The sequence below is a fragment of the Nerophis ophidion genome, linkage group LG05, assembly GCF_033978795.1.
Source record: "Nerophis ophidion isolate RoL-2023_Sa linkage group LG05, RoL_Noph_v1.0, whole genome shotgun sequence".
Lineage (NCBI taxonomy): Eukaryota > Metazoa > Chordata > Actinopteri > Syngnathiformes > Syngnathidae > Nerophis > Nerophis ophidion.
In genome coordinates, this window is record NC_084615.1 from 61,030,062 (window position 1) to 61,057,865 (window position 27,804).

At 38.8% G+C, this 27,804-nt stretch overlaps 1 protein-coding gene across 2 annotated transcripts in view; it reads right to left on the reverse strand.

Moving 5' to 3' along the window:
- Positions 1-27,479, reverse strand: part of brd8b (bromodomain containing 8b) — a 35,779-nt gene extending 8,300 nt beyond the window's left edge. The window contains exons 1-18 of one of the 2 annotated variants that reach the window (XM_061901675.1): positions 27,342-27,479; positions 24,964-25,060; positions 23,132-23,201; positions 23,012-23,061; positions 22,799-22,921; positions 22,639-22,719; positions 22,479-22,543; positions 16,674-16,837; positions 16,410-16,601; positions 13,744-13,840; positions 11,752-11,894; positions 9,062-9,485; positions 8,954-8,991; positions 8,664-8,863; positions 8,497-8,589; positions 8,342-8,410; positions 7,532-7,817; positions 3,856-3,900 (exon numbers count right to left, since the gene is read on the reverse strand). In XM_061901675.1, the coding sequence (XP_061757659.1) occupies positions 3,856-3,900; positions 7,532-7,817; positions 8,342-8,410; positions 8,497-8,589; positions 8,664-8,863; positions 8,954-8,991; positions 9,062-9,485; positions 11,752-11,894; positions 13,744-13,840; positions 16,410-16,601; positions 16,674-16,837; positions 22,479-22,543; positions 22,639-22,719; positions 22,799-22,921; positions 23,012-23,061; positions 23,132-23,201; positions 24,964-25,060; positions 27,342-27,360 (2,256 nt within the window). In that variant the 5' untranslated portion in view covers positions 27,361-27,479. The remainder of the gene's footprint in view (positions 1-3,855; positions 3,901-7,531; positions 7,818-8,341; positions 8,411-8,496; positions 8,590-8,663; positions 8,864-8,953; positions 8,992-9,061; positions 9,486-11,751; positions 11,895-13,743; positions 13,841-16,409; positions 16,602-16,673; positions 16,838-22,478; positions 22,544-22,638; positions 22,720-22,798; positions 22,922-23,011; positions 23,062-23,131; positions 23,202-24,963; positions 25,061-27,341) is intronic. The other variant, XM_061901676.1, reaches the window with a different exon arrangement.
- Between the last annotated feature and the right edge of the window lie 325 nt (positions 27,480-27,804).

Sequence of the window (27,804 nt, forward strand, 5' to 3'; positions counted from 1 at the left end):
CATGTTGCAAATACACCATTGACCATCTACAAGAAGCTGAGCGTCACAGTCTTTTTCAATCAGGTTAATTTGTTGCTCGTTATGGTTCGAATCACATCTACAGGTGTTTTCAACACCTGATTGAAAAGACCTTATTCAAATTCCGTTCTTAATGAGTTATGACCTTCAAGGGGTTGAATAATTTTGTCAATGAGATATTAAGAGAAATGACACTGTTTGGTATGTTACAAAATATAATGTTGTAATTCAAGTTGCATTTGTCTATTTAATGCATCTTTATTTTATATGACTATAAACAAAATACGGAATAAATGTCCAACTTGCTAAAACACCAAAATTGTGTGGGGGTTGAATAATTTTGATCACAACTGTACTTTGTAAATTTAAGTAAGTAGTTTATTTTAAAATTTACGGCTTTATCTAACATAAAGGCCTGTTTGTTAACCACAGCCTGCAGTGTTTCCAATGTAGTCATGTATTTAAGATGGGCTGCCAGCATTACAATTAGAGTGCCTAATTTAAAAAATATTTTTTTTTTTACTTTTAGATTGGCCCTTGCCTACTCTTCAGTGCTACGGTCGGTTTCTTTTCTCGCCATTCACCAAATGTTGTCTATATTGCTCACTCAATATGGGTTCAAAAAGCCAACAAACCAACCTGGAAAGAAGGGAGAATACGCGGTAGACTTAAAAATGACCATTTGCGAAGAGTAGTACGCTAATGGCGCACACATTGCTGATTTGCCTCGCAATTTCAACCATGGTAAACAAGAAGAATGTGTATATGGTTGCTGACTTTGTCAAAGCGGTAAAATATATTCGCAAGGACGGAGAGAAAGCGCAAGATCAAGTTCTAAAACTGTTGCTTGTGTGGACAGATGAAAAGCAGCCAGCAGGTGATAGCCTTTTGGAGGCATTCATTTGCGACGGAAGAACAATTTAAGGCAAGGGTGGTTCGAAAAGTTAATAAAGAGGACCAGCATCCACACACATTTGCCAACACAATTTTAAAATTATCATTAGAATTATATTTAACTATTGTAGCAACATGGTGGTTAACGTTTTGGACAGCACCAAATGGACTTAAGTGTTTATGCGCGCGTTGACAGTTACATTGTTGTGGTTTTTTATATATATATATATACATAGTATATACAGTAGAGCAAGAACGGATTAATATGGCCCCATTCCTGCGTGAGAGGAATGTGGGGGGTTAATCATTTTGCAATGCAGTCTGCTGAAAATTACGAAAAGCGCCAATCTATATAGCAACTGATGCTGTGGTCAAAGTTGGAATTGCCAAAGACACATTTTAAGATATTATGTGACCAAAATGGATGGTGCATCCCTCCAATTTGTCATGTTTCATGTGTCAGGTAAACTGCGATGAATGGGGCAATATGAATCCTATTCCTACTGTAGACACATTATATTGTCGTCAAAGGGTGCATTTTTTACTAAAATATGGATTTTTGATGAGGCTAAAACCAATTATACATGTTTATATCGTTTAAGCGGAACTCTGCTTTACTATACGCATTTTGATTTACGGACCATGTTCAAGACCAATTAAGTTCATTAATTGTCGATATTTAAATCAGTCCGCCCACCTTTGTTTACATTCATAAGCTATAGCGTGCAGTTAGCGGTTAACATATCCTCCTCTGGTGTGGAGTGTGGCATGTTTAGCTATTCTGTTGTCTGGGGTTAATACTTCCAAGTATGACACTTAGGAGGAGAGGATTGCTGAAATAGAAATGGCTTTTCGCCAGTCAAATTTGTGGGACAAAAAATGTATCAGCAACATGATTTATCCCGATGTAACGATAGTATTAAAAGCCAAAGTTGGTCAAATTGATATCATTTACATTGTTTACATCGCCCAACCCTAGCAAACAAGGTTTAAAAACATGTCATACATTTCTTATGACACAAACCAAAAAGGTCAGTGTTAACCGTTCACAGACAAACACTGTCCAGTTACACAAACTAGACTATTGTGTGGAACAGTGGCTACAATAAACTGATACGATGGGACACATTTAGGTGGACATCCTTTGGATTGAATGTCTCATATCCACAGAAACTGTTGTTGAAATGAAACATTTAATTTTATGTTAACTTGTGACTTTTGTCAGAGGTTTAAGAAGAATAAGCGATAACGAAGGATGTGTTTTAACATACTGTAAATCCATTTGTTGAGATCATTTTTCTCAATTTGTGCATTTTTTTTTTTTTGTTCCTTGTGGAATCCGGATGAGCTTGTACCTGTAGACAGGTTGTCAACATAGACAGGGTGAACTTACACGGGATCAAATGTACTTCCAATTGTCACCACTTTTACTTAGGTGATTCAAAGTGTCGTCTTCACAAAGCAAACACTGATAAGCAGTGAGGATAAAACAGACAAAATTTGCAACAAATACAAGTAGTGGTCGAAAGGTCATCGACTTATTAACTTCTGACCCTAACTTGGTCATCATGTGTCAGACATGCTGTATAATCAATGTGATTCTTTTTTGACATGAAGAAGGGCTGACAGTTTGAGGGTCACCTGAAAACTGGGATTAACTTGATTGACATTTAGTATTAGCTGTCTCTTATGACATCATGGAACACGACAACATCAGTTGAAAATTAATGACAAGAAACCGCAAAAATTGACAAAGGCTAGATATAAACTTCAAAACGTCATCTAGCGCTGACAAGAAACTTTTTTAAGGTCAAATCTTATATAGCCCCAATAGTATGTGGTGAACACTAATGTGTACGCATACCGCCTATGTATTCGGCAAGATTTTTGACTCTATTTAGCCACATAGCCACGTTATAGAATGGCTGTAAAGTGATCACTCCTCTTGGGTTTTTAATGATAAAACAACATTTGTGATATAAATCAAATACTCCACATAATATGAAAGTCACTTGTGTGTAACAAAGATGGGATTTAATTAATCTATAAATAAATGTCTTTTTTTTTTTAACTAAAAAAAAAAACTCTAGCAAGTAATTAATGACACAAATAATTTAGACGGCTCAAAATAGTCCAAAATAATAAGTTAGGGAATTGCAATAATGATGGGACAATCTAACGGGTAATAGCACAAAGGATCAGTGCGGTGAAGAATGGATGATTGCAAAGTTCTTCATTATCCTAAATAGTTTTTGACAACAGTCAAAGGATTTTGCCCAAAAGTACTTATTTCTTACACTTTATATTAGACTTGACAATTTCTAAATTAAAGATGAAATTACCCAAGCTTTCGTTTGCAACTCTGAAAATGGCATGTTGGGGTAAAAGTAGAGGTGGGATTCTTTGATCCGATTCCGATTCTTTGGGTGACGATTAAATTCCGAATCGATTCAATGCGATTCTCACAAAGTTTTACTTGTTTTATAATAAAACCTTTTCCAAACAAGTTCGAGGTTACAAAACCTTTTGATGGCTGACATATTCACGCAGTGAGTAGGCATGGGGATGGCTTAAAAATTTACTTTAAAAATTAAATTTCTAAAAAAAATAAATAAATACCTTTGTTCATCCACTTTTGGAAATTATGAAAAATTTAGAATCTGAATTGATTTTTTGAGCACCCCTAGATAATAGTACTCACTTTAAAACAATACCGGGGCAACAATTTTTGATCGGATTGATTGCATTAAAGCATTATTTGAATACGCTTTCATTCATCAAATGCATATCACTAGTACTTCTGTGACCCAATATGATCGTGATTAAGCCACAAATGTCCAACTGAAAAGAGAAGATGTGTGATGAGTTTGTTTCAATGACAAAATGCGTGCGCGGAGCCAGGCCAGCTTCTGCTGAAGTCTGACGGAGAACCTGCATACTTACAAAGAGAGAGAGAAGAAAAGCAGGAGAGGCCATTGGGACCATGTCCTGCAGGAGGACAAACATTGGAGTGAGAAAGAGAGAGGAATCTCACACACACACACACACACACACACACACACACACACACACACACACACACACACACACACACACGAAAGTGACAGTCATTGAAATCTGCGTCAAACTGGGAAGTGGAAGGGATGCGCGCCCAATCAGAAACATGTAGAGATGTACACAGCAACACAAAGACAGACATCATACAGTCATCTTGTACTGTCCATGCACAATGATGCAGGTAAAACTGAAGTAGGACATTAAAAGAACATGACACAACTGTCTTAGGACTTCCACGATAGACTATAGACAAGCCTCCAGCACAAACAACTCAACAATGACAAAACACTCAACATACAGTAAATAGTTGACAAATCGTCCGTGATTAACTACTACATAACTTTTAATGTTGTTAATATTTCAACGTTAGGGTTGTACTGAGCAGATCGATGGTGCCCAGTGAAATCAAAGATTGGTCGTAGTGTGCGCCAATTTACTCCACGACAATACAAACAGACAGAATTCTTGATGATTAAAGGTGCTGTTTGCAACTTACATACAGTAAAATTTCTCAAAGCAAAATACTTAGTTTTTTAACACAGTACATTTGTTTGACAATTGTCTGTTTTTCACAATTACAAAAAGCCTGAATAACATGATTGGTGTTTACGGCAGTCCCTCGCCCTGTCTCATCAATGTGTATGCGCATGAAGCAGTCCAAGAGAAGCAACACAAAATGTTCTGCTTGTTATGTTGCTGTTATGATAGAATATACATTCAATGACAGCTAAAACTAGCTATTTAAATTGCTATTATTAGCTAACAACACACATGTGCATGTGTTATGTACGTACGGTACGTGATTACGTCATTACGTACTAAAAGAGATATATAATATGTAAAATTCTTTGGAAAGTTGGCGCCCTTCAACCATGTGTGTAAATGTTGCAAACAGCTCCTTTACTGAGATATATCTATTCATTGGCCTATCTCTGGCAAGTACTGTAAAACCACAATTAACTGTCAAATAGTAATTTTCACCCAGTTTAATACCAATTCCACATTAGGAACATGTCAAAACTACATCTCCATGCTTAAACAAGCGACAGCTTAAATCTGTGCCAATCTAGACAGTTTTATGGTTATTTGAAACACTAAAGCGTGTACAGACTAACGTGAGGAGTTTCTGGCATCATCGTGACGTGGTTGAATAAAAGCTATTGCCAAAGCTGCTTTCGGTGTGAAAAATACTTCACAAACCCCTACAAAAAAGGATGCAAGCTCTACATTTTTATTGGTCCTTCAAATAGTGAACCAATAAGCACATAATAGAATATTCATGTAAAAGCAAAAAAACAGGAAGTTGAAGCGTCAATGGAACACAAACATCCAGACAGTCAGAGGTTAGTGAAGGGAGTCTGCATGCAGGAATCAGGTTAGTAAAGGACAATTGCTTGTTATTTTTTCATAAAGTGAAACCAGATGTGACCCAATGTGAAATGTGCACACTGATAAAAAGTTTGTATAGGTCAAAATTAAATACACTCACCCCGGGCATGAATTTTTTTTTGTTTTTATTTATTTGAACTGTTCCTTATCCAGGGTGGAATGATAATAAAACATGAATATCAATCAACTCAATAAAAGTGGTCAAACTAATCAAGCTAGAACTATTGCAGTAGTTATTGATTGCTACAAAAGTGCAGGAACCCAATTCTTGTTTTTAAAAAGGCACTAAAGTTGTATGTAGCACTATCATTGCAACCAGGATAAGAACTGTTCTAAAAGATTATTCAAAAACAAAACTACATTACATTAATGCCCATGATGAGCCTATGTGAACTTCTGGCCACAACATTACTAAAGTGGTCAACTTAACAGCCATACACAAACACTGAACAAAAAACCTCACAAGTGTGACATGCTAGGGAATATTCTATTTTATACTAAAGCACATTAGACTGGAAAATACTACTATTAGATCTTGGATAGATATTGGCAAAAAAGTCAGTCAGAATACTAGAAATAAACAGCAGAGACCCAGGTAGTATATTTTAAATGTGAGTACACCTGACATTTCTGCAAATATGTTATTTTTTCATGGGACAACACGGAATAAATGACACTTTATTGAATGATAAGAAGTCAGTGTACAACTTGGATTTGAGTTTTTTTTAAAATAACTGAACACAAATACATACAGTCTACTGTGGGCAACAAAAGTGCGTACACACCTGAGTGAAAATGCCCAGAGTATTTTGTGTGGCTATTATTTTCCATCACTGTCTTAACTCTCTTTGGAGTGGAGTTCATTTGAGCTTTACAGGATGCATCTGGAATCGTTTTCCACTCGACTACAATGTTAAAACATTGCATGAAAGAGGACGAGAGCGATAACACCAAATAAAACAAGTTCCTCATCCATATCGGAGACCTTGTAACCATGTCACATGATGCTGAAGGTGGAAAATGACCACTATTAGGTTCAATTTGACATTTTACCTCAGGCAGTTTTTCCCAATTTATACATTCTATTATACATTTGGACCGCCGCAATTAAATTTGGCACGCTTAGCGCTTGCTCATACACACATTTTATGTTTGGGACTGTCTGTGACTGCTGCTTGTTGTCACGGTGTACAGTCGATGGCATTGTAACTCTGCCTCTTAACAACTCATAAGCACAATTTGATGTCTTATTCGGGAGACCATCATGAAAGCACGTATGGCTCTCAATGAACAGCGGGTCTCAATAGCTCGCATGCACGCACGCACGCACACACGTTTTTAAATAAAAATGATCAAACTGCACATTAGACAATGTCAATAATCTGCTTTGATGTGGGTTTGCCGACTTTGTCTAATTTGCAAACTTTTATTTGTACTTTTACTTGAGTAGAGTTTAGGCACTTACTTGTATTTGTGCTTTTATACTCTGCAACCCAGTGCCACAAATATTTTGGCGTTCTTTGTGAAACACTGCTTCGGGGTTCACTAACTTTTGCTGCCGGGGGTTTAGACATGAATGGCTGTGTGTTGTTACTTATAGTGGACACTGATTATGCAAACTGTACACAGACTACTTTTAAAAAGTGTCATTTCTTCAGTGTTTAAGCTTGAAAAAACAAAATAAACCATTGGCAGAAATGTGAGGGGTGTGCTAATTTTTATAAAAGGTATACCTTATATATACACGGGTACGTACAAAGTAAGGAACACAGATGCTGAAGGCACATTTTGAGAACAAAAACAGATTTTAATCTGATACAGTTTAGTTCAAATTTAAATGTAATATTTCATAGGTTCCTATAACAATATTAATGCCATTATTAGTAATCATAATTGTAGTCATTGATCAACTTTACAAGACCGTGGGCATCAAAACTCATTAGTTTTATTAGGTCCAAGAACTTACATATAAAATATTAAGGCTAATTAGGCCATTTTAGAACTTAATAGAACCAAAAAATAATTAGCATGCATTTCAGTTATTTGCTCAATCTGAAACATATTTGAGTCCTGGTACACCTAAATAAATGCACCATTGCAGTTCAAACAACTGACTTAACATTGAAACATTGGAGGAACATTTACTTTTCCCCATTTAAGTTGCTCAACACACCTTCTCAGCTGGCTCGCCTGGTTTGCGATTTCCCTCTCTGCCACGGAGGCTCTTGGCAGAGATGGCACTCTCAGAGGTCTGCATAATGAGCTGGGTGGCCAGGAACTGCTGGACGTGCTCGAGGACATCACGCTGCATCTCTAGCGCCATATGGTATACGTCGTGGTCTGACGAGTTGTACATGACGGCATTCTGAAACATCAGCATGATGTCACGCTGGAATTCTGCCGTCGTACGGATCACACCGGATTCAATGTTTTTCTTTATTGCCGACAGGTCCATGGGTCTGAAACAGGAGCATGGTGGAGAACAGAGAGGTAAAGTTGAACTAATAAACTATGATTTACATTTGGAATTATCGGTATTAGATAATTTAGGGTATTAAGAAAAAGTGGGGATTCTGTTAAGACAGCCTCTGTATTATTGTCTTTGATGCATCAGTCAAGAGCACACTTTTGAAAGTCCAAAGTGTGGATTTCTGGGTAGATGTTCTGCCCCCAGCTTTTTTTTGACCACCAACTTTTTCTAAAAGTAAAATAAATTAATTAATAAAATATACATTGTATTATCATTTATTACAAAGCTAGCTTTGTCACCTATAACACAAAGCCAGGATTGAAATGTTTTTTTGCTCAGATAGTTAGGCAGATTTTGACCTAGAGTGGATAGGTTTGAGCATCCTTAAAGTACAATATGTGTCAAAGTCAACCAACATTCATTATTTTTGTAAAAAGTATTGACACCTCTAATTTAAAAGTTAATGTGAGTGTATGGACTGTTTGATTGTGAGAATGCACAGTGTAATCTCACCTGTGTACAATACTGTGGTAACCAGGGGCAATGTCGTCTGACACAGGCTGTAAAAAGACGCTGGCATACCTGAAAAAATATTTAATTCCAGAATTGACTAATGGGGAAGCACAATGTGACATGAGCTAGAATATTAGGTAGCTGTAGAGCTCCACCTGTGGTTAGCTGCGGCCCTCCACACCAGCATGATGGCTTTTTTCCAGATTTTCTGGGCCTGCACAGCCTCTTGGTCCTCACCACATGTAGACCTGGGGTGAAAAAAGAATGGCTGAAAAAACAATCAAAATTCACTTGAAAGACATTAGCACATCTGGCTGCTCACAGCTGGGAAGACGAGGCAGGGCTGCTCGCTAATGAATCCGCCGTGTAGCGTTGAGAGGACGGCCCATAGCCATCTTCACTCTCGCTGGCTGCTCGCTCCACCTCTGACAAATAGGGACCCTCCCCTTCGCCACACTCCTCTTTGAGCTCCATCCCTTCTTCAGGGTCACACTCACTCCCCACCTCCTCCTCCTTGACTTCCTGATGTCAACCAAATACAGCAATTACGTAAACGAAAGCATTTTTTTCCCCAAAAAACATTTAAGTGTGCAAAACGTATACACCTGGTACCTTAGACTCTTTGCCAGAGATAGAGCTGTCCTCAGAATCTGTGGATCAAAACCGTAGAATATTAAAACAACCAAAGCAAACATTTTAGTTTGTATGTAGTATGTTCACCTAGGTATGGTGGGTTTGTCTCAGGCTGGTTCCACTCTACTTCACTCTTCACGACTACATCAGTGTCCTCCTTCTCTGCAGTGCCCTCTTCTGTTACCTCACCAATAGCTGCAACATCCCCCGACGCTACCTCTCTTTCTGTCATAGCGCTGTCACAGTTGTCTTTGACCTCTTCCTTTGCGATTGTAGTTTCCGGTTGAGAATGTGTCTCCACGCCAACAGGGGTTGAGATGGACAAACTCGCCACATCACAAGGGTCCTGTATGTGGCCAGAGTCTTGGACTGTGGAAGTCTGGTCTGTTTCTTTTAATTCCTGAGTTTCCCAGGGACCCGGGAGTGTGTGTCCTTCTGAAACGGCCTCTTCACAGAGAGAGAGAGCTGCTTCCACTGCTGCTGCATCCAAAGCCTCCACCGAGTCATCAACCTTGGTAGCACAGCCAGAACCACTTCTTGTTAGACCTTATATAAGTAGCTGGGTAAAACTGTAGTTTGAAAAATGGGGTTAATTTGAGACACTTTTTTACTCAGTGCTCTACGTGTCAGTATGAATCACAAATCAGCTCTTGAGTAACACACAGTATCAAATATCTACCAGGGTTTCTCCCCTTAATGTAACTGAACGCCAAATCTTAAAATCATGGCCACACACCTTAAAACAAGATTTTGTTTTAGGTGAGAACAAATTAAATTAATATAATGCATTGTAGCCTCCAGAAGAAGTCAAAAGTCAGACCCTTGCTATTTTCAACTTTATTGAGATTCTTGTGATAACAGCCTCCCGTGCAAATGCTTTCGTCTACATGCTTCCCACGACACTCAACAACAATTCCTCATTCTCCGCCAATCTGCTTTCAGGCACGGATTTGAGATAATGGGAAATACAAACATCACATCAAAAACCAAACAAACATAAAACAATCACCACTAGCAGATTGTTACAGTATGAATAGATATATATAGCCTACTATGTGCGCACTATTTGATAGTGATGCACTGAAATGTGGCCGCCGAAAAAAGACTTTGATCATCGAAAACAGCGCTGTGATTTAAACGAGACACGCAAAATTGTCTGGAGTGTAATCAGCATGTCTGCAATGTGGACGTAACTTTAATATAGGGCTGCAACAACTAATCGATTAAATCGATTAAAATCGATTATAAAAATAGTTGGCGATTAAATTAGTCATCGATTCGTTGGATGTATGCAATGCGCATGTGCTGAGGCTCTTTTTTTTCCCCCCCGAACCTTTATTTATAAACTGCAACATTTACAAACAGCTGAGAAACAATAATCAAAATAAGTACAAAAACAGTACAAAACAGCGCCAGGGCGGCGCCTAAGCTACGTCTCATGGGGTAGCAGTAAGCCAGCCAATGATGTGTCATGTGCAGCTCACGTGACCACGCCGTATCCTTTGCAGTCGAAAAATGGCGGAGGAAAACAGGAGCGATAGTTCAGCGGAGAAACATCTTGAGGTTAATGCTTTAATGGAGAAAAGTGTACGACCGAAGTCGTCCAAAGTGTCGGAACACTTTACTTTAAAGACCTCAAGGAAGACGGTTTCCTGCAAAATGTGCAGCATGGGCATCGCGTGGCACGGAAGGATGTCGCTTCGGGAGCCTCTGTTACCTCACCACTGGCTCCCTTCATCCATGTGGGAGCCATGGATGAAGGGAAGAACTCACGGTACGTAACTTTAAGTCCACAGTCCGGATAAATTGATCCGTTGTGTCCGAGATTTTTTTTTAAGGCAGCGCTGCAGCAACTGTTGTGTAATAACTTTCAGAGTGTGAGGAACGTGTTGGAGAGTGGACGACTTCATTTTCTGTGTTGTTATGAGTGGCAACAGGCATTCTTGAGTTAAGCTCTTTTTTGTGAGTAACGTTAACATTATCCCTTTCTTGCAAAGTGGGGCTGATAATGTGTCTCCGGCACATTTGACTCCGTTTTGAGAGCAAAAACGCACGGGTAACAATTTGGAAATAAACATAACGGACAGAAATATCTCAGGTTCGTTTCATAATGGATCGATGTAGCCGGGCCCCAAAAAGCCATATAAATCTATTTAGATTTGAGTGACACTTTAGTATAATTAAACGTTATGAAGGTGCTGGAATATTTCATGCTATTATTCAGAGGCAGCCTAAAATGAATCCTTTATTATTCACAACAGAAACGTGTACAATATCTGACCCATTTCTGATCTGATGAGTTACATTTCTGTGTTGTTTTTAGTGTAATCTGCAGAACACCAGAAAAAGGTGCGAAATTTGTCATTTTTAATAAAGAAAGTCAGAAAAAGTCTGTAGACGGTTGAAAAATTCACAAGGTACAGTGCACAATAGGCTAAGTAGCAGCAATTGAAAATATAGCAAAGCCATATAATATCAAATATATTTTAATAGTGTTTAATAACATATTTGTTTTAATGTATGAACTGTATACAGTTTTGAGTCTATTTAAAGAAAATCATATTAACATAAGAAATTATGCAAATTATATGATGACGTCAAGGTGACCACGCCCCCACCAGCACAGATATCTTGGCAATATAGGGGAAACCCTGTCTACTATGTATATGTTGAGTGAGATACGTATTACTAAGGTTTTTCACAACCCATGTCTTGTTTGGGACATAAAACCGCGTAATTGTCATAAAAAATATAGACAAAGCAGAGACAGTGTGTACCTTCTCCTCGATGATGGCGATGATGTCTCCTACAGTCTCCAAATCTAGTTCATCTCCCATGTAAGATACAGCTACGATGTCCTCCTCAACTAACCCCGTCTCCTCACCAAGCTCTGCCTTCACTGCAGCTTCGAGTTCCCCTTCTGCAAATAAAGCAAGAATTTAAAACACATGTAGTAAATCACTGACCTTTGGCAAGGAAGAACAACATCAGTGAAAGAGGCCTCTCTTTTAGCTTAGAAGTTACTCTTCAGTCAACTTAAAATCTCCGAGCCGGTTAAAAAATGTAGGTGGTTACATTTTATAATGATACTGGTGCTAAATTTGTACTTTTGATTAAATAAAAAAACTACATATTTCCTTAGAAATAGAATACCTTTTTATTTTTTACAGAATTTTGTGAAATGCAGGTTCGACATAATAGTAATAGAAATCATTCAATAGTATAAATGAGGTGGCGACTTGTCCAGGGTGTACACAACCTTCCGTCCGATTGTAGCTGAGATAGGTACCAGCGCCCCCCGCTACCCCAAAGGGAATAAGCGGTAGAAAATGGATGGAGTATAAATACATTTATAACTAAGTAATACATTTGCACCTTGCTCACCATGACAGTGATTGGTACATAATGTTGTGTTGCTGTTGAAGTGAACAAAACAGAAAAACGTGCCAACGGTGAAATAAACACTGGTTGTATCATGTGATCACCTGCATCCCCAATATTAGCAAACCTTTACATGGAGGACATGGAAAAGAGAGCTCTGATTTCTTTTAAGGGAACAGCACCAAGTTATTGGTACAGCTATGTGGATGATACATGGGTGAAAATCAGAAACCAAGAAGTGTAAGCCTTCACTGAGCAAATTAACTCAGTGGACAAAAGCATCAAGTTAACATGTGAGGATGTCAAAGACAGTAGGTTGCCTTTTTAGGACTGATGTCCACATTGGAGATAACGGGGGCCTCCGTGTCGGGGTTTACCGTAAACCCACACATAGCGATTAATACCTACTTATTGACTCACACCACCCACTGGAACACAAACTGGGCATTATCAGAACCTGACAACACAGAGCTGATAATGTTCCTACCAGCCCACATAAAGAGAAAGAGCTTAGGCATTTGAGCTAAGCCCTCAAAACCTGTGATTACCTCAGCTGGTGGTTTGTGAAAAGTGCATCCAGAATTAAAAAGAACAGAGTGGATGAGGAGAAAAAAGGTGACAGTCGCAAAATTATTGTCATTCCATATGCATCAGGTCTATCTGAGAAACTCAGAATATTTTTTAACCAACACAACATTCCAGTATACTTCAAACCAAGCGACACCCTCAGACATACACTGGTGAATTCTAAAGACCAGACACCTCACACCCACAAAAAAAATCTAGTGTATGCTATCCAATAATGATGAATGCACCGATTCATATATTGGGGAAACAAAACAACCACGAAGCCGACGCATGGCACAGCATAGACGGGCAAACTCTTCAGGCCAAGACTAAGCGATCTACCAGCACCTCAGGGAGAAACACCATTCTTTTCAGAACAAAATTGCACAGAGTCTGGACAGGGAGGACAGATGGTACGAAAGAGGAGTGAGGGAAGCAATCTATGTCAAGGTTGAAAAACCATCTCTGAACAGTGGAGGTGGTCTGCGACATCACCTGTCCCCCACATAAATCACTGTCCTTTCAACTATTCCTAAAAGACTCTGCAATTTAGCCACCAGCAAATAACATGAGTTAAAAACCTTGTGGTCACAGAGGGTGACCAGAATGTCATTTGTTTACAACTAAATGGAATGCTTACGTGGGGGATTCTGACTATTTTTGACAGGTAAAATGTGACATCATGTATAATTAAAAAAATTAGGTGTCTTTAACATCATTGCTAACCAAGCAGACGAGAAAGAAACAGTATAAAAATACGTAAGCCTAGGCTGAAAGTGAGTTAAGCTAAGCTTGAGTTAAGTTTCATTGGGCATATTTACCTGTAAGGACATCATGGTCAGATGGTAATGGCATGGCGACGGCAGCAGCAGTCTGTAATCCATTGCTAAGGTTTCCAGAGGAGTCTCCGTCAGCAACCTGTAATAGCAAAACCGTGTTTTTATCCCATATAATTAAAAGCAGTTATGTAACTAAGTCTGCTGTAAATTGACAAATGAATATAGTGTGTCTGTTACTTTACACTCATATTGTACATAAACGTCTGTAAACATAATTATTGTACCGTATTTTTCGGACTATGAGTCGCAGTTTTTTTCATAGTTTGGCCGGGGGTGCGACTTATACTCAGGAGCGGCTAACGTGTGAAATAAATGATAAATGATAAATGGGTTGTACTTGTATAGTGCGCTTTGACATATGTTATAGTTATTTGAATGACTCCTACCATAATATGTTACGTCAACATAGTTCTCAGTTGGTTATTTATGTGTCATATAACGTACACTTATTCAGCCTGTTGTTCACTATTCTTTTTTTTTAAATTGCCTTTCAAATGTCTATTATTGATGTTGGGTTTTATCAAAAACATTTCCCCAAAAAAATGCGACTTATACTCCAGTGCGACTTATAAATGTTTTTTTCCTTCTTTATTATGCATTTTCGGCAGGTGCAACTTATATTCCGGAGCGACTTATACTCTGAAAAATACGGTAAGTAAGATACCGTCTGTTTAGTATGACTTCACATGATTCTCACATGCAATATAACCATGCAGGTAACTATAAAGTGCATTTAAATATTGGAGATGTAACTTTGCTTCATGAATTATGTGATGCTGATGATAAACAACTTTACATTAAAACTGCCCCAAACCTCTTCACTGTTATCCCTCAACTCCTGCCTTGAAGAAATCAAAGCATGGATGAACAACTCCTTTCAGCTGAACAGCAATAAAACGGAAGCACTCCTCATTGGTACCCCTCATCAGGTGCACTCCTCACCTATGTCACAACTTAAACTTCGACAGACAGGTCATTCTTCTCTCTTCCTCAGCAACAAACCTGGGAGTTTGGCTCGGCTCCTACCTGACTTTCAAGGACCACATAAAACATCCGTGCAAAACCTAATTTCACCACCTCTGCAATTTTTCAAGACTATCTCCCGCTTTATCTCTCCCAGAATCAGAACAATTGGTCCCTGCCTTTAATTATTCAAGGCTGGACTACTGTAACGGGCAATTTGCCAGAATACCCGGCAAGACAATACAGAAGCGACAATACAAAACAGCGCCGCCCTGTCCTGATGAGAGCCTATAAACACGAGCATATCATCCCCATTCTTCAATCACTGCACTGGCTCCCGGTCTCATCCCTGATAAACGATTAAATCTTGCTACAAACTTATGAATGCATCCATGGAAATGTACCTAATTACCTTCAATAACTCCTCACGCTACAGTTCACCACCTTCACACTCAGATCAACAAACACCCTGCTCCTACAAGTCCCCACCACCAGGCTCTCCACCGTGGGGGACAGAGCCTTCTGCATGGCCGCACCACGCCTTTGGAACAACCTCCCAATTCACCTGAGGGCTTTTCGGAGCCTGGAATCTTTTAAAATAGGCCTGAAAATCTGTTTATTCAGAAAGGCATACGGTTGCTGAATATCAATAAGATTTTAGTTCACTATCTGTGTTGGCCCTGCGATGAGAAAGCGATTTGTCCAGGGTGTAAGCCGCCTTCCGCTCGATTATAACTGAGATAGGCATCAGCGCCCCCCGCGACTCCTAAGGGGATATGCAGTAGAAAATGGATGGATGGATAGTAGGACTGCAAATCTTTAGGTGTCCCAGGATTCGATTCGATAATATATCTATTTTTTCGATTCAACGCGATTCTCGATTCAAAAACGATATTTTTTCGATTCAAAACGATTCTGTATTCATTCAATACATAGGATTTCAGCAGGATCTACCCCCGTCTGCTGACATGCTAACAGAGTAGATTTTTTTAAAATGCTTTTATAATTATAAAGGACAATGTTTTATCAACTGATTGCAATAATGTAAATGTTTTAACTATTAAACGAACCAAAAATATGACTTATTTTATCTTTGTGAAAACATTGTACACAGTGTGTTGTCAAGCTTATGAGATGTGATGCAAGTGTAAGCCACTGTGACACTATTGTTCTTTTTTTTTTTTTAACTGTCTAATGATAATGTAATGAGGGATTTTTAATCACTGCTATGCTGAAATTATAACTAATATTGATAATGTTGTTGATAATATTCATTTTTGTTTCAATACTTTTGGTTTGTTCTGTGTCGTGTTTGTTTCTCCTCTCGATTGTTCTGTTTATTACAGTTGTTGCTGGGTCAGGTTTGGTTTTGGAATTGGATTGCATTGTTATGGTATTGCTGTGTAGTGGTTTGTTGGATTGAAAAAAAAAAAAAAAAAGTTTAAAAAAAATATCGATTTAAAAAAAAAGAAGAGAATCGATTCTAAATCGCACAAAGTATTCGATTCAATTCGTATTCGAATCGATTATTCCCACACCCCTAATGTTTAGTCTCCTCCACCCTTTTTTTAACTGTGTAGCACTTTGCGTTCTAGCTTGATCAAAGGTTTATTATATATTAAATGTATTATTATTACTTAATGTTTATGAATGGTTTAATAAATAGAGGCTAAACTGGCTCTCACAAGGCGAGTGCTGGCCGAGATGTGGTTGCCTTTTTTCAGCAACTCTGAAAGGAGAGGAGAAGGTGGAGGTGTGGCCTTCTGTTGTAGGAGCCTCTTCTGTGGGGAGTCATCTATTAGAGAGGCCAGACCTCCATCTTTAGGACCTGGGCATGGACCCTCAGTCACCGGTAGAAAAATCCCTCCACCTTGGTCCTGGTAAAAACAGCAGAAGTAAAATGTTGTGTCACACAGAGATTAATACACTTTATGCAAGCATCTACTTACAGAGTGTGTACTAGTGTCATCTGAGGAAAGGCCTGTAGGGTTTAAAGGTGGCATGGGGACTGAGGAATCAGTCTGGGGCTCCATGCAGGGCGGGCTGGTACCCAGAGGGGATCGGACAGTGACACTGGGTAAACGCTTGGGGGTGTTTTTAATCGCCAGACGAGCTAGAAGACAAGACAGTTCATGAGTGGTATATCTAATAATATGACACCGATAAAACAAAATAACAACATGCAGCTGCTTCAGCAGCAGAACAAGTGGCCAACTTTTTGCAATCAAAGGGTGGTGGTTGTGGATGTCAACTACATCAACACATGCTAATGTCTTGTAGGAAGAATAATACCACGCCTGTAATCATCATTAAGTTAACCAACAAAAAAGTGGCTTTGCTGACGTAAAGAAGTATGCAGAAAAAAAAGTACCAAGTACTACCTCAAAAAACACTTGGTTCTACAAGTACCCCCATAATGACCAACATTAAAATACAGTAGCGTTGGCTTAATTATTTGTTAAAAAGAAGATATAAAATGTATTTTAATAAGTATATTTATATTTTTGGCCACTGTAACATTACACACAGTTTGAACATTAAACCTGTGTTTGAACACAGGAAAATAAAACACTGCTTAAATAATACAACAAATAAGATTAATTGCAAATAATTCAAAAATTCCTTGACGTACCACTAGATGGAGCCCGCGTGACACTAGTGGTACTTACATCACAGTTTGAGAATCACTGGTCTACATTAATGAGGGTCTATCCCAAAATTGCCAAGAGAGCGCACAACTTCAGCAGGACAAAATGCATCAACTGCAACGTTTTTTTACAAATCTACATGACATGAAGGAAAATGGACTTCGGAAAGAAGGCAAAGTACTTGTTGTTAAAGAATTCAAGGAACCAGACAAATATTAAAGATGGCCTCATCTCAACTGCAAGAAAATAAAATAGTCAACTCACAAAGATCTGATGAATATAATCAACTATAACAACTCTACAATAATGACATCTTAGGGTCGTCAAAAATATTGTTGTCTTGTTTCCTATGTGTACTTCTGCGGTACAGTTATTTTGCTGATGAATTGCGTTCTATTTTGAAGAGACAACGTGGCGTCCTTTGTTGTGTAATTTTCCCTTTTCTGTTTTTAAAAATGACAAACTGTTAGGCGGCGCGTGTGGACGCAGCGGCTACTCTCTCCCCGAGCGTGTATGAGAAATGGTTAGGGGGAGCGAGAAACTGTATTTGGATTTTTCTGTATGTCCTGCATGCATGGAGACGTTAACAATAAAACATTTTTGAACTCTTTGAAGTCAATTCCAACACACGAATAATCCATCCATCTATCCATTTTCTACCGCTTATTCCCTTTGGGGTCGCTGATGCCTATCTCAGCTACAATCGGGCGGAAGGCGGCGTACACCCTGGACAAGTCGCTGCCTCATTGCAGGGCCAATACAGATACACAGACAACATTCACACTCACATTCACACACTAGGGCAAATTTCCATCCATCCATGTTCTACCGCTTATTCCCTTTGGGGTCGCAGAGGGCGCTGGTGCCTATCTCAGCTACAATCGGGCGGAAGGTGGGGTTCACACTGGACAAGTCGCCATCTCATCGCAGGGCCAATACAGATAGACAGACAACATTCACACTCACATTCACACACTAGGGCAAATATAGTGTAGTGTTGCCAATCAACCTATCCCCAGGTGCATGTCTTTGGAAGTGGAAAGAAGCCGGAGTACCCGGAGGGAACCCACACAGTCACGGGGAGGACATGCAAACTCCACACAGAACCCAGGACTGCTCTGGACCTTGGTATTGTGAGGCAGACGCACTAACCCCTCTCCACCGTGCTGGCGCACACAAATAATGTGTATATATATATACAAACCCCGTTTCCATATGAGTTGGGAAATTGTGTTAGATGTAAATATAAACGGAATACAATGATTTGCAAATCATTTTCAACCCATATTCAGTTGAATATGCTACAAAGACAACATATTTGAGGTTCAAACTGAGAAACATTTTTATTTTTTTTGCAAATAATCATTAACTTTAGAATTTGATGCCAGCAACACGTGACAAAGAAGTTGGGAAAGATGGCAATAAATACTGATAATGTTCAGGAATGCTCATCAAAAACTTATTTGGAACATCTCACAGGTGTGCAAGCTAATGATTCCCGGGTGCGGCCACCGCTGCTGCCCCCTGCTCCCCTCACCTCCCAGGGGGTGATTAAGGGTGATAGCTCAAATGCAGAGAATAATTTCGCCATACCTAGTGTGTGTGTGACAATCATTGATACTTTAACTTAACTTTTTAACTTTAATATTGACCACAGCCCCACCACCACTTATATAATGGAAAACTAGGGGAAACCCTGAGAAGGAATCTGTATTGTATATTTAGCGACTCTGTTGCCATATTAAGTGAATTAAAAGTGAAAGAGAAAAGTGTGTCTTTGAATGAATGAATGAATGGTTTATTTTGAGCCATGCAAACAAAACAAGAGAATTAAATAAAATACAAAAGAAATATATAGATACATTATTTTTACACATACATTGACTACATTACATGTGACTAATCTTTTGTAGATGTCAAGATTGGCTCAAAAGGGAGTGGGAAGAAGTAAACTTATTAGGTCCCACCCCTATACATATACAATATATATATATATATATACAATATATAATACAATAATATATATAATATAATTCAATTCAGTGGTTGCTGCTATATATTGTCTATATAAAATACATTTAAATTCACACACACTTACATTTATACATATATACACACACACATATACAATTTATATATATATATATATATATATATATATATATACATATACACACACAATCACAAACATACGCACATGCATATACCCAAAATACACACATATCCATCACACACACACACACACACACACCTATATAAATACTATATATATAATAGTATATATAATATACACTTTTATCTAGACATTATTAACAGTTTATGGTGCCTATGGGAACAAGCTTTCATTTTGACTGTGATATTAGTGGTTAATAGTGGATCTGTGGCTGTGGAGCTATTGCCCCTGATCAACAGGACCTGAGGACCACTCTTGCTATGTGTCCTATGCTGTGCATTAAAAGAGACGAGGGGAGCCCCCTGCCAGAGGAGTTATCCACGAACATAAGATCCCCCACTCGCCTGCCCTGTACTCCAGATAGTGTACTTATGTGTCCTATGCTGTGCATTAAAAGAGACGAGGGGAGCCCCCTGCCAGAGGAGTTATCCACGAACATAAGATCCCCTACTCGCCTGCCCTGTACTCCAGATAGTGTACTTATGTGTCCTATGCTGTGCATTAAAAGAGACGAGGGGAGCCCCCTGCCAGAGGAGTTATCCACGAACATAAGATCCCCCACTCGCCTGCCCTTAGATTATGAACTCCTTCTCTGTGTTTGAAATGTATTTGAATATTGGCAGGTAGAACCTTTTTGTTTGCTTTAAATAATAATTGAGCTGTATTAAAATCAACTAGATCAGGCAGTTTTAATAATTTAGATTGTAAAAATAAAATATTTGTGTGGTCACAATACCCCACCTTGTGTAGAATTCTTATTGCACGTTTTTGGAGTGTTACCAGGGGATGTAGTGAAGTTTTGTAGTTGTTGCCCCAGATTTCTATGCAGTAATTTAGATATGGTAAGACCAATGAACAATATAATAAATGCAGAGCTGTGTAATTTAAGAAGAATTTGGATTTATTGATAATAGAGATGGTTTTGGAGATTTTGCTTTGTATATGTCTTATGTGTGGTTTCCAGCTTAATTTATTATCAATAGTGACTCCTAAGAATTAAATTTCTGACACCGTTTCTAGAATCACGCCATCTATATTTATTGCTGGTCCTGGATTGGAATAGCTGAATAACATAACTTTTGTTTTCTTTAAATTAAGGGATAATTTGTTTAAATTTAACCATGTTTTTAATTTTGCAAATACATTATTTAGGGTGGATACAAAATGTGTATAATTATCGTTAGAATAGAAAATATTAGTGTCGTCTGCAAATATGACTAATTTTAATACATTTGATACTGTAAATATGTCATTAATATATAAGTTAAATAACTTGGGACCAAGAACGGATCCTTGTGGAACCCCACAAGCAATGTCCAAATGCCCAGATGTGAACTCGCTCATCTTCACAAACTGCTGTCTTTGTGTTAAATAGCTCCTTATCCAAGTCAAAGCTACTCCCCTTATTCCATATCTGTATAATTTTTTCAGTAATATTTGATGATTAATGGTGTCAAATGCTATACTCAGATCCATGTAAATTCCAGCTGCATATTTCTTACTATCTAAGCTACTGGTTATCTCTTCTACTGCATCAATTATTGCCATAGATGTTGACCTTGCTGTCCTAAAACCGTATTGACTTTCATTAATTATCTTATGTTTATCTATAAATTTCTCTAATCTAGTGTTATATAATTTCTCTACGATTTTGGAAAACTGCGGGAGCAAAGAGACAGGTCGGTAGTTTGTGAAGATGTGTTTGTTCCAATTTCTATATATTGGTATTACCTTTGCGATTTTCATTTTATTAGGAAATTGTCCTGTTTGGAAGGACAGGTTAAATATATAAGTTAGTGGTTTGGTGATGGAATGTATGTTTTTTTTCACAAGTGTCATATCTATGTCAAAACAATCAGTAGATGTTTTATTTTTGCAATTATTAACATCCATCCATTTTCTACCGCTTATTCCCTTTCGGGGTCGCGGGGGGCGCTGGCGCCTATCTCAGCTACAATCGGGCGGAAGGCAGGGTACACCCTGGACAAGTCGCCACCTCATCGCAGGGCCAACACAGATAGACAGACAACATTCACACTCACATTCAAACACTAGGGCCAATTTAGTGTTGCCAATCAACCTATCCCCAGGTGCATATCTTTGGAAGTGGGAGGAAGCCGGAGTACCCGGAGGGAACCCACGCATTCACGGGGAGAACATGCAAACTCCACACAGAAAGATCCCGAGCCTGGATTTGAACCCAGGACTGCAGGAACTTCGTATTGTGAGGCAGACGCACTAACCCCTCTGCCACCGTGAAGCCCGCAATTATTAACAACATCTATTATTTCCTCTTCAGTTACTCCCAACAGACTCATTGGATTCATTTCAATCAGTGGCTCCATTTAATTTAATTTCGTATGCATTTTTTTTTGGTAATCAAAGAAAGCGGTGATGAAGGCAAAGTATTCACCACTTAAGTGAAAGCGGAGACCCGCCTCCACCAGCCTGGCAGGGAGTGTGAATGACCACCGCAAGCAAGGTATGCAAAAAAACCTCTACAACCTAGTTGTAACCCAAAATTCATCACCATCATAAGTGCTAAGAAGACAGAGCTTTGAGACACGTAAACCAGTGTTCATAGTGTGGCCTGGGCGCCATTTGCAGAACGCAACTCTTTTTGTAAGGCACAAAATAAAATTTTTTAAAAACAGCAAAACCTTTTAAAATCAGGGTACAAATGCATTAAATAAGGCTAAAGGCTAAAATATTGATACTAATAACCACAAATATTTTGTGGGGCAACATTACTTACCACACATGCATGGCTCGCCCAAACTAAGGAATACATGTCAGAATATTGTTTTAGTTTTAGTTAAGGAATAGTTAATCACAAAAGAAAAATAAATACCTCTGATTTACAAACACTTTTAAGACCTCTTAAAGTGAAAGATGAAAGTATTGTAAATATTTTACATTGCAACCAAACTCACCTTGATATGCCATTTCTGTTGCTTTCCTCTTCTGTTCTGCCTCCTCCTCTTCCTGCTTCTTTTTTCTGTAGTTGTAGATTTGCAGTTTAGTATATAAGGATGACAAAATATGAACATTAAAAACGGAGGGAACTAAGACATGTTGAACAAGTCATCTTACAGTGTGTTCTCTGCCCACAGCTCCTTCAGCTGGGGGTCCATGTGACCTGTCTGTATTAGATCCACCTCCTTCTTCAACTTTCTGCACAGGTCGATATTACAGGGTGTAAAAGTTCACCACACAAGTGGTTAAAGGGCTTCCTTTTAAGGATGCTGCTTACCTGTACTGCTCTTGTGTGTTTCGTAGTAGTTTTTTCAGCTCCTCTATTCTCTCAGTAGTCAGCCTGCGGACTATTACATCCTCAATGGTCTCAACTACCTCGCCCTTCTCACCGCGCTTACGCCTGGAACATAAAACAAATTTTCAACTAGTCTAAAGTAAACAAAATGTACCGCAAAGTTTCTTAAATTTGTTGGTATGACTGATAACTGACTTAGGAGCTTCTGTTGCTTCCAGCAGCTCGGAATATTGTGAGGCACAGTGCTGAAAAATAAAGACATGATTGAATCACAAACCTCACAACATCTCTGTAAAAACAGACGGAGTCTCTTACTTTCTGCGAGAACCAGTCAGGTGGGCGACCAGGCTCAGAAAAAGGCTTGATGGCTCTACTTACAGACACCCTACAATCATAAGAGGACCATTTACTTCACTTTCTTCAGAAAATCGTATACAGGGGAAGCTCGATTTACAAACCCTTTTTTTTGCCAACTTTTCAATTGACAAACTTTCCGGTTTGCTTAAGTATGCCTCTATGGCGACCCATATCTCTGTGTACCAACTTTTCATTCAGTCATTCCTTTTCGTGCTACAGGCAAAAACGCCCGGTGCATCATGGTAGCGAAGGCACAGCCTTCTACTCACTTCCTCCATAAGGCACACTCACTTCTCAGTGCTTTAGTTTGTGTGCCTTGTTTGTGTTTATACCGTTTGGACTAGTTTTGTCCACTTTTCTAACGCAATACGAGTCTCAAAAAGCAAACAGACCAGCGTGGGAAAAAAGACGCAATACCTGTGGGTTAAACAAAAAAAAAGACTATTTGCAAAGAGTAATGTACTGTACATTAATGGGGCTCGCAAGTATAATTCACAAAGATTGACGAAGCAGGCTCTGTGATCGTACCACAACAAGTTTTAATTGTGAAGACATCGGCCTTTTTTAGAAAAATATGCCAGAGCACACTTATTGCAAAGCAAGGATAAGATACGACAGGTACCAAGCACACACAGGATGGGGGTGCTCTTCTTGATGTTCGTAGATTTCACTTTTTTAAATGTTTATTGTTGCAGCAATAGGGTTGTTAAAGTTAAGGATGCATGATCGTTTGGGAGGGCACCATGGTGGCTTTTCTGTGTGTGCACGTGTAAGCAGAGCAGCTCATACAGCACAGTTCAAATTGTTTTTGAATAAAAAGTTGATCCATTGTTTGATATACAGTACTGTAATACAATGTATATTGTATTGTGTTCAAAGTCTACTAAAAGGCTGGAAACCAATATTCATATTTACTTAGCTTTAGGGCTGGGCGATATATCAAGTTTGTAAGATATATCGATATATTTTTAAACAAGATAAGAATTAGGAAAATATCTTAATATCGATATAATTTATTTCACGTTATACCAAACACCGCTTATATGTTGTGTTCCTTGTTCTCCCCTACTCCCACTCCATGGGCAACTAAACCCCTCCCCTTCCTCCTTCCAAGATCTGCTTGCACTATAAGAACATTTATATGGTTGGTTGTTTAAGATGGAGAGTCACAATTGGTTAGAGACAGGCCAATAGGAAGCAAGATAGGGCAGGTCAGCGCAACCAGGAAGGGAAATCACAAAGTGCCTGCCTGCAAATGTTTTTGTTTTTTTATCTGTGTATGATTCAATTTGTATTAGTTGCGCAGCTGTTTTATTTATTTTACGTATGAATAATATTTATTTTATTTTATTTATGTTATGTAATTCTGCATAACTTTGTTTATTTTCTTTGCTGTTAGTACCCATCTTGCCTAACTGGGTTAATAAAAGTGCCACTGACTGTTTACAGTGCAGTTGTCATTCACTTTAATTTCACTGAATATCGCTAAAAAATAAATATCATTATATGTATACTTTCACCGAAAAATATATACAGATATGTATCGAATATCGAGTTTAAGTAAAAATATTTTGATATATACTTTTTCATCCATATTGCCCAGCCCTACTTTGTTTCTTATGGGGAACTCTGCTTCACCATACCTAATTTTGGATTTACAAACTATGTTCAAGAAACAATGAAGTTTGAAAATCGCGAATCCACTGTACATTTATAATAATTATGGGTAAAAACACAGTACATTAAAAGGACATTAGTAACTATTAATCATGTATTGTTGTTTTAATTACCAGTTTTGGTCACCACTCCTCATAACAGAGGAGGCCAGGCACAGTTTTTCCCTGACCGACCAGGGTTCCGTTGGCCCCACATTCAGAATCTTATGTTCTGGAACACAGAGAAGAAACAAACAGCATAAAAAAACACGCCGAAAGGAATATCAATTCATACTGAAATAAATTGTATACGCAACACTATAAATGAAGGGTATAAGTCAAAAACTGCTTGCAGAACAGGAAAAATAATAGTGTAATACCAGGACAGAGAATGATTTTTGCATCCTAGTCATCAATCCATCCATCCATCCATTTTCTACCGCTTATTCCCTTTGGGGTTGCGGGGGGTGCTGCTGCCTATCTCAGCTACAATCGGGCGGAAGGCGGGGTACACCCTGGACAAGTCGCCACCTCAACGCAATGTCAACACAGATAGATCACATTCACACACTAGGGCCAATTTTAGTGTTGCCAATTAAACTATCCCCAGGTGCATGTATTTGGAAGTGGGAGGAAGCCGGAGTACCCGGAGGGAACCCACGCTTTCACGGGGAGAACATGCAAACTCCACATAGAAAGATCCCAAGCCCGGGATTGAACCCTGACTACTCAGGACCTTCGTATTGTGAGGCAGACGCACTAACCCCTCTGACACTGTGAAGCCCGCATCCTAGTCAGTAACTTTGAATTAATATTACACACTTTAAATGACAGATAAAGGAACAGAACATATGTAGTTAAGTTGGGGAGAGTGAACATTAAATATTTGCAGGTAACTATATCAGACTACTGCGATTAGGTGGCGACTTGTCCAGGGTGTACACCGCCTTCCGCCCAATTCAGGCATGTGATTTGACCACAATGAAAAAGACTGAAAACATTTCCGGGGGTCTGGGGGCAACGCCCCCCGAAGCTCCTGGTTTTTCACCAATTTAACATACTAAAATTAACAAAGACAGCACCATTTGAAGAAAATATTTTAGTGTTTAAAGACATGAAAATATAAATAATAGAACATACATACCCCAATTATCCTAATCAATCACTGTATATGGTTCAGTCCCAACAGTATTTAGTCACTAATATTTACATCTTGTGTTCATTTCACATCCACAGGTGTCACATTGATCAGTGTAATTATCTACAGTTTGTTTTTTTTACAGTATTACCACATTACTTCAGTTCACTTCACACATTAACTTGCTCGGAGAGCCCTAACATGAGCTTTCCTTGCAAATTTCTGAGCAGCCTGCATTTTCCTTTTGGTCTCTGCTTTTGTAGCTTCTTTTTTGGATTTCACTTCCAACATCTGCCTCTTGGACTCTCTCTCCACTTCCAACTGTTCTAGATCATCCCTGTACCATTTGCTTGAGGTTCTGATCTTGAGACACAGTTTTCCGTTGACAGGGTCCATGACAATGTCTTTCCTTGAGAAATGTTGAACTGCTGAGTCCTTTGAGACATTTGTGATTTGGGGCTATAAAAATAAGATTGATTGATTTCTTTTTAGCTCTTAGGCCATACTGTACTATCTCAGCTACAATCGGCGATTGTAGCTGAGATAGGCACCAGCGCCCCCCGCGACCCCAAAGGGAATAAGCGGTAGAAAAAGGATGGATGGGATGGCTTTATCAGACTACTGCGATGAGGTGGCGACTTGTCCAGGGTGTACCCCGCCTTCCACCATAATGCAGCTGAGATTGGCTCTAGCCCCCCCTCCCCCCCCCCCGCAACCCTAAAAAGGGACAAGCAGTAAAAAATGGATGGATGGATATATCAGACTATAGCAATGAGAAAATGTCCATTTCCTGAGAAAATGTCCATTTCCTGTTACAAATAAGAATTATGACTAAAACATGTTTACAAAACACACGTAAATGGGCGATGAAGCACGAAACACTAAACAATTTGTTGAAGTTTTATTCACACTAATTTAATGTAGCGTAATCATGAAAACATAAGCGCACAACTAATAATGCAATCAAATCAGCAGAAATGTGTTTTTACTTGTATTTAAGACTACCGTAGGTAGAATGTTTGATAGAAGCTTACGTGTCATTTATTTTGAGTGGAACAACATTGCAGTTATTACAGGTTAAAATTGTTCGAAAAGAGTAATCGCAGCAAAATATTTTCATACAAAAGGTGAGATAAAGAGTAACAAACTGCACATATTCCATCAACATTAGCTTGGCGTTAGCTAAGCGCTGTTATTAAGGGGGAACACAATCATGAGACACATACAGCTAAGCGATGCAGCGTTTCATTAACCAAACTAATCTCTTCTTTTTTAACAAAGTAAAATACGAAACGCAATCCACGTTGCACGTCATGTAGGATTGGGCCGTAAACTCAATAGGAAAGACTCGAAGAAGTAATAAAATAATACTCACTGCCTATCCCGCTCGCCATTGCTTTTGTGACAACAAGGCCTAGGCCTCAACTTCCGCCGGACACATTTCAGTGGTACACGAGTTTCCCTTGCGAGCGAACCGACGGAAGTGCTGCACTGCATCTCCTGTACGGTACAGTATTGCCCCTTTTCGTGGGGAGGGTGAAACAAATTTAAAAACTTAAATACTGGCAAATGTCTTGAATTGAGTAGGGTGGAGGAGGAATTAAACCAAAACCTGACATTTTTAACATTTGTTTAAAATAAAAAAATTAAATAAAATATAATTACCGTATTTCCTTGAATTGCCGCCGGGGCACTAATTGATTTAAAACTTCTCACTCCTGCGCTTACCAAAGACATGCGGTAAAAGTAAACATGCGCTAATTATTTTAAAACCCTCTTCTCACTCCGGCACTTACCAAAGGCATGCAGTAAAATGTTTAGTGTGATGTAGAATAGAA